Consider the following 14,089-nt stretch of genomic DNA (forward strand, 5'->3'; position numbering starts at 1 on the left):
TTAGCCCACCAAGCCCACGACCTCACCAGGCCATCGTCTCGCCCAGATCATCGCCCGCGGCGGAACTCGTCCCCCGACAGGAGCAAGGACTCGGATTTTGCCCTTGTCAGCGTCCACGTCAGCAACGTAGAGGAAGCCCATGATACTGGCATCACGGACTTCGGCGGGGGAGGCAGTGGTCGCGGCGTTGGTGATGGCGAGAAGCGTGTTGGCAAGGGATGAGGGAGCGGGAGGAAGGACCTTTTTTAGTGGTACATTGCTGGCGGAGCCTTGATTGGCTGCGAGGTTGGAGGTCTCGTTGGAGAGGCCAACGATACCTGGCAGCGGTGCGGCTCGGTCGGGTTCTTGCTGCTGCTGGGACGCATAATCGTCGAAACCACCGCCGCTAGGGAGAAACGACTCGCCCATTCCAAGCATGGAGGGATCGTATTCGTCTTCGTCCTCGTCCTCGGTCGAAACGACCGTGTAGTTGTATACTGAAAGCGAGGCAAAATCCATGTGCTGTGCGTGCGGTGAGAGAGTCACAGCCGAGGTGGAGGATGCGGAGAGAGACAGCGCCGCAGATGCAGTTGAGGGAATGGGATTGCCGAAGAAATAGGAGCGGATTTGCGACTCGCGCATCCCTTTCATGAAGGCGGCATCACGGTCGACGCAGCCGCCGGACTTGGATAACTTGACGACAGAGACCCGCTCGTCAAAGATAGCAGCCGAGGCGCTCGCACTAGGCTTGTTATCGAATTGCTTGACCATGGTGCTATACAATCGTTCGGAGCCAAGCACAATGATCGTGGTGATGGCGAACTCGGTGACGATGTGATTGATCAGTTCAATGCCCCCCGGTTTGCCCGAGCTGAGAATACCAGGGGTGTCAACAATGATGCCCGTCTCGCGGGCATCTTCATCCTCTGCCATACGGCCAGTCACCGAGAGAGCTAGACGTGAGACAATGGGCCGGTAGATGGAGCCCTCGGCGTCAAGTGGACTAAGAAGTGGGTAGCTGTAGACAAGTGGGAGCTTCACTGGCACCGGACTTGGCCCGGACATGGGACTACTGCCCCAGCCTTCCTCAATATCCAGCATTGTTCGAAAGGGTGTGGCAGTGAGGGTCCCAGGTACACTGAGCATGCCTTCAGTTGGGTCCAGGTTCACCACCAACGGCTGGCGGCCAGCCTTGGTCGCATACGACGTCAAGATCTTAGCCAGACTTGTTTTGCCCGCATTATCAGGACCAAGCAACAAGACTCGGGGGCCGTCCTTGCCTGAGCCTTGCGACTCCTCTCGCATGCTCTCCAATGCGAAGTGGATGTTGGCGTATTCGACCATCGGTGTCTCCTCAGCGGTGTATTCGCTCTGGCATCCGCCTGCGCCATGACCAGCTACCGGAGTGACTCCGTCAAGCGTTGTGGTCCCCGTCTCGGCAGCAGCGACCTCCAACTCACAGCCATGCCATGTATAGATTGCGGCCTTGGTACCGGAGAATGTGTAGGTTTGCGACTCGGCGAGTTCGGTGCCGAATAGCTCGGCTGTGCCCGAAAGAAGCTGCGAAGTCGAAGTCAGAACTCTCATCCTGTTGAAAGGAAGTCTGCAATCCATTCATGTCGCCAATTTGTCTAATCTCTCAAACCAACAGATGACAACATACCTTGACTCTTATAATATGTCCGAATGCGACTTCAAAGCGCCACTCCGAGCCCGGCTTCAAGGCGATCTGCGACGGCGGGGCGACAACATTCTGCCTCTCCACCGAGGGTTGGGTGAGTTCTAAACCCGGGAGAGACATTTCATCGCCGAGAAATCGAAGACTTGTGCTCCTGGCAAGAAAAAAGAGGATTGTTCTTTGAAAAAAGCCCGGGAGACTGGATCGCAGGCGTGGAGAGATGCGAGATCATGGAGCTTCCGCGGCCGGTCTCCGGTAATGTTTTGATTGTTTGCACTGGGCCCGAGTGCGGGCTTCGTGGGCCGTATGAAGTGATGTCTCTTTTTGTATAGCCGGTTGGAGAAACAAGGTGAATTTTGCTGAATTTCACTAGTGAATGGATATAATGGAAGGATAATTAGTTGAGGCCACCTTGGAAGCCATTGTTAGAGAACCGTTCTTGACTAGAACCATAACAAAGGGCAAGATACCAGGCTTCAAAATAGTGGAATAAAAATCGAATACTTGGTATCGAGGGAGAAAAGAAGAGTTATTTGTTAGGCGTTAATGTTTGAAACTATTTTTTTTTTCAAGGAAGTACAGAGATTGAATGCCAGCATAAGTCTCTTGCGATTCTGAGAGAGGATGGGAATTTGGATTTCAAGTGAAAAATCACGTCTTGCGTGGTGAAACAAGTGTAGTTCCAGGGATTAAGAAACAAAATAGGAGAAAGTGCTCTGGGCAAGTACAGTGAAGAATAGCTGGGGAGGAATATATTTATCATGGACAGGGGTAGAAGGGGTTATCTGAGAAGGGAATCAAGCAGTTCAAATTACTTGTCCAGCGCGAGGGGGGCGGCCGAGAGCCGGAACGACGCGAAAGAATGAATAGGGCTGTCTTTGAAGTACGAGCAACAACTCGAAGGTCCAAAAGCGAAACGGCGCATGAGAGGTAATAAAATGTAGGTGAACATGGAAGAGAGGCTGTGCAATCAACCAACCCTCGCCTGTTCCACGGTCTGATCTAGAAGAAATAAGGAATAGAGGCACTTCAAATGTGTTAGCAACTCCATCAATGAATCAGGGAAACTTCAATACGTACGCAAGAGCAAAGGCCGCAGAAACGCCGAACAGAGCACGGTTGCGCACTCGCTCACGCTTGAGCTTGTCCTCTAGAACCTTGGCCTTCTTCACTCGTTGAGCGGCTTCTGCGGAGCTCTCATCATCTTCCTCCACGGGCTTGCGTTTCTTCGTTGCCTTAGCAGCAGACGATCCTGCTGAGCCGTCTTCGGCTCCTTGAGCCTTCACAGCTGCCTCCACCATCTCCTTAGCCTTGGCGATCATCTCCTGGGTTTCCTCGACAGAGGGAACTTCAGGAAGGCTGATAGGGATGTCAAGGGACACAGTCGTGGTCTTGGTATCTTCAGTTACATCGGAAGTGGCAGTCACTTCCGCCTCGCTTTCTTTCTTGGCTTCCTTCTTCTTTTTCTTATCCAACTTCTTCTCATCCTTGTCTTCTTGCTTTTCTTCCTTCTCCTCTTCGGCCTCGGCACCGGCCTTCTTGGACTTGCGACTCTTAGTCTTCTTCTCTGGTGACCCGTTGGCTTTCACTTCTGTCTCCTCAGTCTTCGCCGAACTGGGGCTCTTCTCCGAGGTTTCCATGGAGGCCGTGAAATCAAGAGCTTTTTGCAAGTTATCATTCGCAGCAGTAGTGGACGGTGTGCTTAGAACATCCTTGGCAGAACGGGCTTGTCGAGACTTGCGAGGCGAAACGGACTTTTTGCTCGGTGAAACCGACCGGCGGCTGCGGCTGCGCTGGGAACCTGGCTCATCCATCGGCAGCTCGAACTTCGGGGGCGGGGTGATTTGCTTCTTAGCGCTGGTTGGGCTCTGAACAATATCGGTGGGGTCCAACAAGGCGCGAACCCAATCATACATCTTGTATTCTCTGGCTAGCTCGAGTGCTGGAATATCAAGTCAGACGCTGAACATGACCAGTTTCTTTTTGGGCTGGGAAACCTACCAAACTGTGGAGAAATCCATACATTGCCAGCAACCTCTTCTTGACTAGTGAACTCGCGTGACTTCAAGTACTCTCTTTCGATCTTCTCTTCCTCAGCCTTGGCCCAGGGAAAAGCAATCTTGAACATGCCAGTGGCGCTAACAAAGCCGTCCTTACTTCTCCGCTAAATTTGATCGAGGGAGTTAGCATATAGTGATTATCATTGTGGGGAACGGTGACAGCGTGGGCGAAGGAGCTTTCTTACCATCAAGAAGTATGTTTCCGGGTGCTGTGCTGGAGTGTGAGAAGGGAAGATCTCCGATCCCTTCAGGTCCCGGGGTAAGGGGGCACGCAGGTGGGCATATTCGAATAACCCTAGGTTCTCCGGCTTGGTCGCATTGGATGTGCCGATTTGACCGGGCTTCACAGATAGGTGAGTCTTGCCCAGCCGACGACGCGCAAGAAGATCCTCATCTATGATCGCGAGCGAAAAAAACCGAAGGATTAGCAATCGGCGACCATGACGGTTGGCTGATCCGGTAGAGCGGGCGTAGAAGCGATAGGCACGGTCGCGCGACCACGCGCCATCGAGTGCAACTTACAAGGAGGAGCCGCGTCGGCGAGGATCAGCGGGTTGTTCTTTTTCGGGAGAGGTCGCGACATGATCAAGACTGGTGGCACGCGGATCGCAGATAGGAAGTGGGATGTGCGAACGAGGGTGGATTTTAGATGCGCTTGCGGCGGCCACGTAGCAGGCGCGTCGCTGAGCCAAAAAAATGCGGGTTAGACAGCCTCGACCGAGAAAGGATCAAAAGCAAGGGCAATAGGTCCACGCGCTGGCCACAATGATAACGAATAATTAAGATTAACCGCAAAGGAAATCCCTGACGGGCAAAATATCTTAGACACGATCAGGGGAGAAAGTCAGAAAGTAGGGCTGCCGTCGCGACGGGAGGACGGGAATGGGGTGGTCGCCAAGTCACGACTCCAGACGGCCCTTGCCTTGTTCCGGTATGGTCCGGTACCGTATCGTATCCTCATGGTATCGATAACTGGTGGGGTGAAAATTAGCGACATGTCATTGGATCATAAGGTTTCCCACTGGTTGATACCGCACTGGACCCATTCCAGCGATACAATACACATTTGTTGGGCGTTGGCCCCGTGACCGGACTGGGTCCTCATTTGTCAGGCATTATTTTATCACGTGATTTAAATTGAGCGTCCGCTTTGGTGTTTTATGCCTGAGGTGTCGATCTTGATTTGGCGGAGCACCGAATCAAGTACCACTTCTAACTTGTACATAAACAGTATACCTGGGACAACCGCAGACCCAGTCTCTTCTTTTTCTTCCCCTTTTCTATTATATATTCTTCAATTTCTTCTAATAGTCAATCTTTTGCCTTCAGTCCCTATGTTTTCATTCACTGCGCCTGCTCTTTCCACCCAGCAATTTCTAGACCGTGTGATGGACCCCCTCGCTGCACTGGAGTGGAGACTATGGTAAAACAAATTCAGGAGAAGAAACAATGAATCTTCATACCTGAGATAGATTATGTCGGGCCTCATTTGCCACCACCGAACATGCTACATGGATGAACCTGAGTAAAGTTGGCTAACAGTACAATGGCGTACCGACGTTTGACTTATATAGACAGAGACAGTGGTGTGCAGTGGTGAGGGTATGTAGGACAGAGGTCTCGTGGTAGAGATAATCTAGATAACCTTGCATAGGAGACTTGTATCATAGTGGATGTACGGATAACGGTAGATGTGCATCGTACAGGAACTCTGTACGCCGTCCTTGAACCGGCTCAGGGGGCGGAGGCCGTTAAGTGGCGGTCGAGCGGTCCAGGGCGATCCGAATAGCCTCGCCCCTCTTCTGCTCCCACCGCCTTTCCTACCCCACCAAACAATCAGGAGACAACGAGCGTACGCCATTGGGTCTCCTTTTCCTCTCTTCAATCTTCTTTCCCCTTCCCTCTTGCTACCCAATTTCCCTTTCCTCCTGTCCGTGATTGCGGATTGCCCCCTCCCAATAGTTCCATATCCTTTGTTTGGGTCCATACCCCGCGTCCTCTCATACACCGATTCATCGCAAAAATGGCCGATCACCACCATGAAGATCTTACCGCCACCAAAACCGAGGGCTTCAAGGTTGGCGAGAAGAAGACGATGCAGGAATACCAGGAGCTGGGTGAGTGACGAATTTCCAAACTCAAGGATCCTCGGATCGGCAATTCATGGATCAAACACACCTGGTGCTCTATTGACACTCTTTCTCAGACAAGGATGATGAGGCCATGCAGCGCTGGAAGGCCTCGTTGGGTCTGAACTCAGGAAACTCCATTGCTAAGCCTAATGACCCCAAGTGTGTTATCAAGTCTCTGGCCCTCGTCAGTCCTGGTCGTCCCGACGTGATCATCGACCTGTCCGCCCCGGGTGCTGTCGACAGTTTGAAGGAGAAGCCCTTCACCATTAAGGAGGCGGCCAAGTTCCATATTAAGGTTGTCTTCCAGGTGCACCATGAGGTGCTGAGCGGTCTCAAATATATTCAGGTCGTTAAGCGCAAGGGTATCCGTGTCAGCAAGGACGAGGAGATGCTCGGCAGCTATGCTCCTAACACCACTGACAAGGTCACCTACACTAAGGAGTGTAAGTTTCTACATAGACCGTCGCATATTCCGAAGCCATGCAAATGGAACTCTGGATGGAACCCATTGACTGATTCCGCGTTTCTTTTCTCTTATAGTTGCCGACGAGGAAGCCCCGTCGGGCATGATTGCTCGTGGTCACTATAACGCCGTCTCCAAGTTCGTTGACGACGATGATCACACCCACTTGCTATTCGAATGGGCGTTCGACATCGCCAAAGACTGGTAATCGGGAAAACCACTCTTGGAATGTTCCTGCGTTGAATTCTTGAGCGGCCCATTGTTTCCAAGCGTGACGAATTTCCTTAGACTCCAAAAGCCTGGTAGAGATGGCCCGGCCCCCCTCGGTCCTTATTCCTGCACAGTATTTTTGTGGTGTTGGAAGCCCCAGCGTTTGCCGTGGGGTTTGGAGAGGCGATCCCTTTTGCCCTCCTCTTTCCTCCTCTACTTCCCAGTTATGTTGTATTCCTTCCTCATACCGATATTCAGCAACATGTTTCCACCCCCAATTCCAAATAAGGGCTCCGATCCATGAGAATGTGCAATGGTGCAATCGTATTTTCTAGACCAACCCGGAACTCCTGTATGGTGCTATGATTCCCGTATGTAAACAAAATAGAGCAGACAAAAAAAACCCCGGGGTATCACAAGAAATAGTCAATCACTGGCTGAGCATCCCGACTCTGCTGTGCTTGCTGCTCGCTGCGATGCACATCGTTCTCCGGTGCCGCGTCAAAAATGTTGAAGAAGCGCTCCATGTTGTCTCCAACCTCGAGTACACTGGCAAGATTACCACAGCGGTAACAGTAATTTGGCGCACTCCAGACCGTACTCAACCGATCATCAAAAAGAACTTGATAGCCTTCATTACACAGCTGGTGGGCTCGCAGGATATGGGACATGTTATTGACCTCCAAAAATTTCCGAACAACCTGTGCCCCAAACGTATACCCAGCTCCACGGGGAGACAGGGAAAATTCATCCCTTTCAGGGTCCGGATCAGACCAAACGAGATCTGCCATTGGACCCTCGTGGGGGATTTCGCGAAATCTGTCGATAATTTTGATCTGATCGATCGAGTGGATCGAAGGAGACAGACCACCATGAACGCAGAAGATCTCGTCGTTAATGACCACGCTTAGCGTCAGATAGTCAAACATGTCGGTGAAGTAGTGCCACACATTCGCATTGCCGTATTTCCGCGCGCACTCAGTATAGAAGCCGTAGGATTGGGTCACGCCTCGAGATTCATGGTTGCCGCGGATGAGATGGACTCGGTCGGGATATCGCAGCTTGAGGCAAACCAGTAGGGAGATGGTCTCCACACTAAAGAGGCCGCGGTCCACGTAGTCTCCTACCAGACCCTCATGTCAGTAACCCCTATCAAAAGGCCCCTATCAAAAGGCCACTCCCACCAGACAACCTCCGCCAAGAGCGGCAAGGCGTGCAACTACTGACCAAGAAAAAGATAATTTGTATCCGGGCAAAATCCACCAATTCGAAAAATCTCCAGCAGGTCGAAGAACTGGCCGTGAATGTCTCCCACAACGGTGACCGGCGCCTTTATGTGGACCACATTGCTCTCCTTCATCAACAGTTCTTTGGTCTTGGCACAGATAGCCTCAATCACTGACTCGGCGAGAAGCTCTTTCCGGTAGAGCCTCGCGATGCACTCATCTAGGTCAATACTGGCTAGACGGGTGGTCAACATCTATAGCCGAGGGCCAAGCCCGCACTTCCCTCCGCGCACACTTACTTGGAAGGCCAGGCATTTTCTGTGGTATAGAGGAGAGGTAGCTGGACCAGATGAATAATGGATGATCACCTCTTGAGAAAGTTAGGGTCTGGATGCGAGTAAATAGATCCTAGAATATCGGCACGCGAATAAAGACGGCGCAGGGTGCTCTGCTGGGGCCAAAGAGAGGGGAGGCCGAGTAGAGGCGGAAGAGGGGCGAGAAAACAGTCAACGAGAAATAGGAGTGGACGAAGAGTGGACAGCAGGCATCATGACCATAAGTGAATTGACCACTGCGACAATGAAGCTGGATCTGCTCAAATTTGAGAGGTCAATCGGCCTGCCAGACGAGAAGGGCCCTTGAACTGGACGCCCCGGGGGCGTGTTCTGCTGGACCAGACCGCCTTGGATTAGTGGGTACCTTGCACGTGATTGGCTTCCGTTTTGTGTAGTTGGGAAGTGTCAGTACTGTAGGAGAATACTGTATATGCTTGAAAAGGGGGTAAAGGGGGGATGGAATTGAACGACGATGCTCAATGCGATGATATCTGACTATCTGAGATTATTGGCAGGGAGTGTTGAATATCCCCTACTTCGCTGACTAGCGTGTTCTGGCGCGGGGTTCCGAGTATACCTAGGATACCATACAAAAATAAGCAGGGAATCGAGTACTCCTGTAATATCAGGACGCACAGCGAAATATGTGGGTCCGCGCCGTATTGGCGGCATCTTCCCTCTCGATAGGAAGGAAACATCTATTCTAGTGATATTTTGGCATTGAGTCTTGCAGAACTGGAAAAAGGTCGGCTTTTCAAACTCTTGTGGACATTTGTTTTTGTATAGATCCTGCTGTCTCCCTTCTTCCAGACATACGTTAAGACCAAGCATGAGAACAAGATGATTGGCAAATAGCCAATCACGATGTATTTTTAACCGCCTCACTCGCTCACCTTTTGCCCCTCAATCTGACAACAGGCTTATCATATTTATCATGTTTTTTACTTTTGAAATTTTAGATCCTAACTTTTGACATGCTTGAGAAGCACTTTTGGCAAAAGAAAAAGGAAAGGACAGAGAAAAGCCCTTGTCGACACTCAGCATGGATGCCCTCTCCGGAGTGGCAAGTGTTATTGCTGTGATTCAGTTGGCTGGAAGCATTATTACGGTCTGCGGAGGATATGTCAACAAAGCAAAGCATGCAAAAGAAGAAATTCACCGCTTACAGCAGGAGTTGGGTGGCCTTGTTGAGGTGCTGAAAGTACTTCATCAACTTCTTCACGGACCGAATTGCACAAAGCTTATGACCACCGAAGCCTTATTAAAGTATGTTCCGGAGTGCAACCTAGCCCTCAAAAGCCTGAAAGAGAAATTAGAGCCAGACAAGACTCAAAAGCGAATGAGCAGATTGGGACTTCGGGCGTTGAAATGGCCATTAAAGCAGAGGGCAGTGGACGATACTATACGTGATATTGAACGGTACAAAACACTGATCAATCTGGCTCTAGATATTGATCAACTGTATGTCAATCGGATAAAAAGAATATTGGGGACACAGCTTATGATATAACAGGAAAGCTACTGACTTCCTTGCTGAGAAGCTTGATCTGAGCCGATTACGAATTGCAACAGGGGCGGCCTATAACTCCTACGAGAACCAGCATATAGAGTGTCTTCCAGGAACCAGAGTTGATCTCCTGAATGAAATTGAGGAATGGGCGCAGTGTGTAGACGGGAAATGCATATTCTGGCTGAATGGTATGGCTGGAACAGGGAAATCAACAATCTCTCGAACAGTCGCAAGTCGATTGAAAGCCAAAGGCTCACTTGGTGCAACGTTCTTCTTCAGGAGGGGTGAATCTGACCGAGTAAATGCAAAATGCTTGTTTCCAACGTTAATCAGCCAATTGATCCAGGTGTTCCCTCAGCTGATTCCTTCTGTTCGAAAGGCCGTCGAGGATGACCCTGATATCTCAGAGAAAGTGCTCCGAGAACAGTTTGAGAAACTGATTCTTGAGCCGCTTGTCGCACTGAACAAGGTACAGACTGTCCCACTGGTAGTCATAATTGACGCCTTGGATGAATGTGACAAAGAAAATGATATCGAAGCTCTTCTCCAGATTCTACCTCAAGTGCAACGGGCAGCTTCCCTCCAACTGAGATTCCTTCTTACTAGCAGACCAGAGTGGATTATTAGGCTGGGATTTAAAAGAATTGGCAATGATCATCAGCATCTAATTCTTCATGAACTTTCTCGGTCGGCAATTGATTACGATATCGCATTATATATTCATGATCGGTTTCTCAAGATCAAAGAGGAGCGAGGACTTCCCTTAGAGTGGCCTGGAGACAAAGCAATCGAAGAACTCGTGAAAAGAGCCGTACCATTGTTCATCTCAGCTGCAACTCTGTGTCGATTCATTGGCGATAAAACGCAGAATCCACAGAAGCGTCTCTACCTCATTCTCGCAGACCAAAAAAGGTATATCTCAGAGATGGATAAAACCTATTCACCAATACTGAACCACCTTCTTGATGGCGAAGATGACGAAGATGTTCAAAGATTTAGGAAGATTGTTGGCGTGATCATTCTTCTTGCTACACCACTCTCTGCCAACGCCCTTTCTCAATTTCTGGAGTTGGATATAGGTGATGTGAACGGTTTGCTTGGTCAACTTCATTCGGTTCTAGATGTTCCAGATAATTTGGATTCATCGGTCCAGCTTCTCCACCTTTCATTTCGGGATTTTCTTCTTGACTATAAGAAGCAACGCAATCCATTCTGGATAGATGAAGAGGAAACACACACAATAATCGCCATTCAAAGTCTCCGGATAATGCGATATAATTTGAAAAAAAATATCTGCAGGCTTTCAACGGAAGGAGTTTGGGTAAATGAGATCAGCCAACAATCAATGGATCAGTACCTAAAGCCTGAACTAAGATACTCTTGTCGCTATTGGACCCAGCACTTGACCAAGATTCAAAACCAACAGCCGATCTTAAATGATATCTTCAGCTTTCTACAGGAGCACCTTCTTCACTGGCTAGAAGTCATGAGTCTTTTGAAAGTTTATTCAGAGGCTGTGGAGGCAATCAATAGGCTACAGACAATTGCACAAGTAAGTCCTTCAGCTTTCTAGAGGCTATGTTGATGCTGAATCAGACAGGGCCAAAGAAATTGCGAGGAACTATCAAGATTTCTTCAAGATGCAAGAAAGTTCATTTTTATGACCCGGCAGCTCATCGATTTCGCACCCCTACAGCTTTACTGCTCAGGGCTTGTATTTTCTCCGAAACAATCAATAATAAGGCAACAGTTCAGCAATGAGCTGCCTAGTTGGATGATGAGCTTACCGAAGGTAGAGGAGTCATGGAGCGCAGAGTTGCAGACACTGGAGAGTCACTCGGGTTCCGTCAACTCGGTAGCTTTCTCTCCGAATGGACAGTTAATAGCCTCCGCGTCTACTGATCGGACAGTCAAGCTCTGGGAGATAACAACTGGTACTTTGCTACAGACACTGAAAGGACACACTCTTTCAGTGAACTCAGTGGCCTTCTCTCCAAATGGGCGATTGATAGCCTCCGCATCTTGGGATGACAAAGTGAAACTTTGGGAGGTCACCACTGGTGCTCTGCAACGGACATTCAGAGGACATTCGGACTCGGTTAACTCAGCAGTATTCTCCCCAGATGGCCGATTGATTGTATCCGCATCTACTGATTGGACAATTAAGTTATGGAAGATAAATGGAGGTCTACTTCGAACCTTCCAAGGCCATTCTGGTGCAGTCTACTCGGTGGCGTTCTCTGTGAATGGGCAATTATTAGCTTCCGGATCTAAAGATCAGACGGTGTTAATATGGAATCCAGTCAATGGTGCGATTTTACATAAACTAGAAGGTCATTCTGAATTGATTGATTCAGTGGTCTTCTCCCCAGATGGGGGACTACTAGCCTCTGCCTCTTACGACAAGAAAATCAAACTTTGGGAGATATCTACAGGCTCCTTGCATCGGACACTTAAAGGCTATCATAAAATTGTCACCTCAGTGGCCTTTTCTCCCGACGGACAATTACTAGCTTCGGCATCTAGTGATCAAACTGTCAAATTATGGGAAACAGCTACAGGTGCCCTACGGCATACATTCGAAGGCCATTCTAAGTTGGTTGGTTCGGTGGTCTTCTCTCCGGATGGATTATTACTAGCTTCGGCTTCTAATGACCGCACAGTCAAGTTATGGGAGATAGAGAGCACTTTTACCTACCAGAAACCAGACGGTCACTCTGACTTTATCAACTTAGTTGTTGTCTCTCCAGATGGGCGACTTGTGGCTTCTGCGTCCAACGATCATACAATTAAGATCTGGGAAACAGCATCTGGCGCTCTCCAGCAGACACTCAAGAGTGGTTCTAAATTAATAACCTCTCTGGCTTTCTCCCCGGATGGGCAGCTTATAGCCTCAACTACTTCTATGGAAGTCAACGTTTGGAAGACCGCTACTGGTACCCTGCAGAAGACACTCGGGAATTACATTAACTCTGTTGATTTGGTAGCCTTCTCCCCAGATGGAGAATCCTTAGGTTTGATGTCTAAATGGAAGGGAGAGGTTGGTATCAATATGATCAAACTCTGGGAGACAAAAACTTTCACCCTCCAGCATGCATTTGAACGCAATTCTGAAGACACAGAAGTCCCAGCGGTCTTCCATTCCGTATTCCATGAGGAAAATATGAATTCTTCGCAGTTTCAGTCTGAATCTGGAGTGCAAATATCAGCTAACGAATGGGTGAATCTTTTTGGAGTGAGGCGCCTTTGGCTTCCTCCTAATTATCGTCCAACTTGCTCGGCAATAAGGGGAAATACAGTGGCTTTAGGGCATGCCTCTGGTAGGATATCGTTTCTTGCATTTCGCGATCCAATTGTGTTTTAGCCAACTTGAAACTATTTGATTTCATTTCTGTATGCTTGTGATGTTTATAAAATTCATTAGTATTTGATCGAAGCCACACGGCTCTGTTAGCACGAAATATATCAACCTACCACTAATGAGCAACGTAGAACGGGGATACCACAGATATTCTAACTTACAATGATATGTGTCTACATGACGGTCTCGGCAAATCACGTTCGCAGTTTAAATGCATTGAGAGTCATGAAATGCTGCTTGGTAAAAAAGCATCCGCAACTGTAGCTTCCTCTCCTCCCATTTTCCTCCCGAGAGGACCTGCTTGCTGGAACTACATCCGTGGGTTCTCTTGGACCCATTCATCAAGGTCTCTATAGGCATGCAGCCAAAAAAAAAGAGGTGTGGTCAAGATCCTAGGGCCAAGGAGATCAGCCTCTGAGGGTTCAAAATACTTTGAATCGGCGGCAAGTTCATGCGCAAATCACGGGCCATGTCGTAGCCGATAATGCTTAAGCCGATATATATATCAGCCTATTCACATCAAATATCTCATTTTTGGTCTCAACCACGAACGCCAGTCTGTCGGCATCTCTAGAGATTGGGACTATTTGGCTTTATTTTCAGGTAGTCTTCCGCATTAGGGGAAAATTCCCATCTACAAGTTGCCTTGGGCAATATATCTGTTCGAAAATTTCCAATTTTCACCGTAAGAGGCAGAATACAGACTCTGTAAGCTAATTTGGCATCACAGGAGCCAAGGCATATCTCGAGCTTCATTCCAAACAGAATATCCTCACTTCGGAGACGATCGCGGTATCTTGTGGAAAGATTGGTTCTATCTAGGATTTAATTCGATTTACGTTGACCTTTTTACAGTAGTCCATCTGCTCGAGTTGATCTGTTCTGACAAGACTGACATTTGCAAGAAAATACTCAACCATACTTATCCCAAGCACTCCTATAGCTAAATTAGCTCTAAAGACACGTATGTCTAAAATATGCATGAGCAGACGGTTGTGATACTTGCAATGGACATCGAAATTCCCTTTCTCAGTTTAGCATGGAAGGTTCTCGTCTTCTCAAACGATATTACAAAACACTCGATAAGTGATTTGGCTGTTGAAGGGATGGATTCCAGGGATTATGACGAAGCAAG

General features: G+C 48.9%; 5 protein-coding genes across 5 annotated transcripts; 2 read left to right on the top strand and 3 right to left on the bottom strand.

Annotated features, from left to right (window-relative positions):
- Window positions 1–1,780, bottom strand: N7462_004728 (cleavage polyadenylation factor subunit CLP1; the record flags this gene model as incomplete). The annotated part of the gene is made up of 2 exons (XM_057076454.1): window positions 1–1,539; window positions 1,643–1,780. 2 exons carry the CDS (start codon window positions 1,778–1,780, stop codon window positions 1–3), a joined length of 1,677 nt encoding a protein of 558 aa, XP_056935959.1.
- Window positions 1,781–2,659: 879 nt separating this feature from the next.
- Window positions 2,660–4,300, bottom strand: N7462_004729 (KilA-N domain-containing protein; the record flags this gene model as incomplete). The annotated part of the gene is made up of 5 exons (XM_057076455.1): window positions 2,660–2,684; window positions 2,738–3,599; window positions 3,659–3,821; window positions 3,903–4,168; window positions 4,240–4,300. 5 exons carry the CDS (start codon window positions 4,298–4,300, stop codon window positions 2,660–2,662), a joined length of 1,377 nt encoding a protein of 458 aa, XP_056935960.1.
- Window positions 4,301–5,740: 1,440 nt separating this feature from the next.
- On the top strand, window positions 5,741–6,520 carry N7462_004730 (rho GDP-dissociation inhibitor; the record flags this gene model as incomplete). The annotated part of the gene is made up of 3 exons (XM_057076456.1): window positions 5,741–5,834; window positions 5,924–6,292; window positions 6,390–6,520. 3 exons carry the CDS (start codon window positions 5,741–5,743, stop codon window positions 6,518–6,520), a joined length of 594 nt encoding a protein of 197 aa, XP_056935961.1.
- A 415-nt stretch (window positions 6,521–6,935) lies between these two features.
- N7462_004731 (serine/threonine-protein phosphatase) lies at window positions 6,936–8,063 on the bottom strand (the record flags this gene model as incomplete). Its single annotated transcript, XM_057076457.1, has 3 exons — window positions 6,936–7,645; window positions 7,750–7,983; window positions 8,048–8,063. The coding sequence occupies 3 exons, from the start codon at window positions 8,061–8,063 to the stop codon at window positions 6,936–6,938; spliced, it is 960 nt and encodes a 319-aa protein (XP_056935962.1).
- Window positions 8,064–9,125: 1,062 nt separating this feature from the next.
- Window positions 9,126–12,957, top strand: N7462_004732 (uncharacterized protein; the record flags this gene model as incomplete). Its single annotated transcript, XM_057076458.1, has 3 exons — window positions 9,126–9,544; window positions 9,597–11,145; window positions 11,194–12,957. The coding sequence occupies 3 exons, from the start codon at window positions 9,126–9,128 to the stop codon at window positions 12,955–12,957; spliced, it is 3,732 nt and encodes a 1,243-aa protein (XP_056935963.1).
- Between the last annotated feature and the right edge of the window lie 1,132 nt (window positions 12,958–14,089).

The sequence above is a fragment of the Penicillium macrosclerotiorum genome, assembly GCF_028827735.1.
Source record: "Penicillium macrosclerotiorum strain IBT 26536 chromosome Unknown utg000003l_segment0_segment0, whole genome shotgun sequence".
Classification (NCBI taxonomy): Eukaryota; Fungi; Ascomycota; class Eurotiomycetes; order Eurotiales; family Aspergillaceae; genus Penicillium; species Penicillium macrosclerotiorum.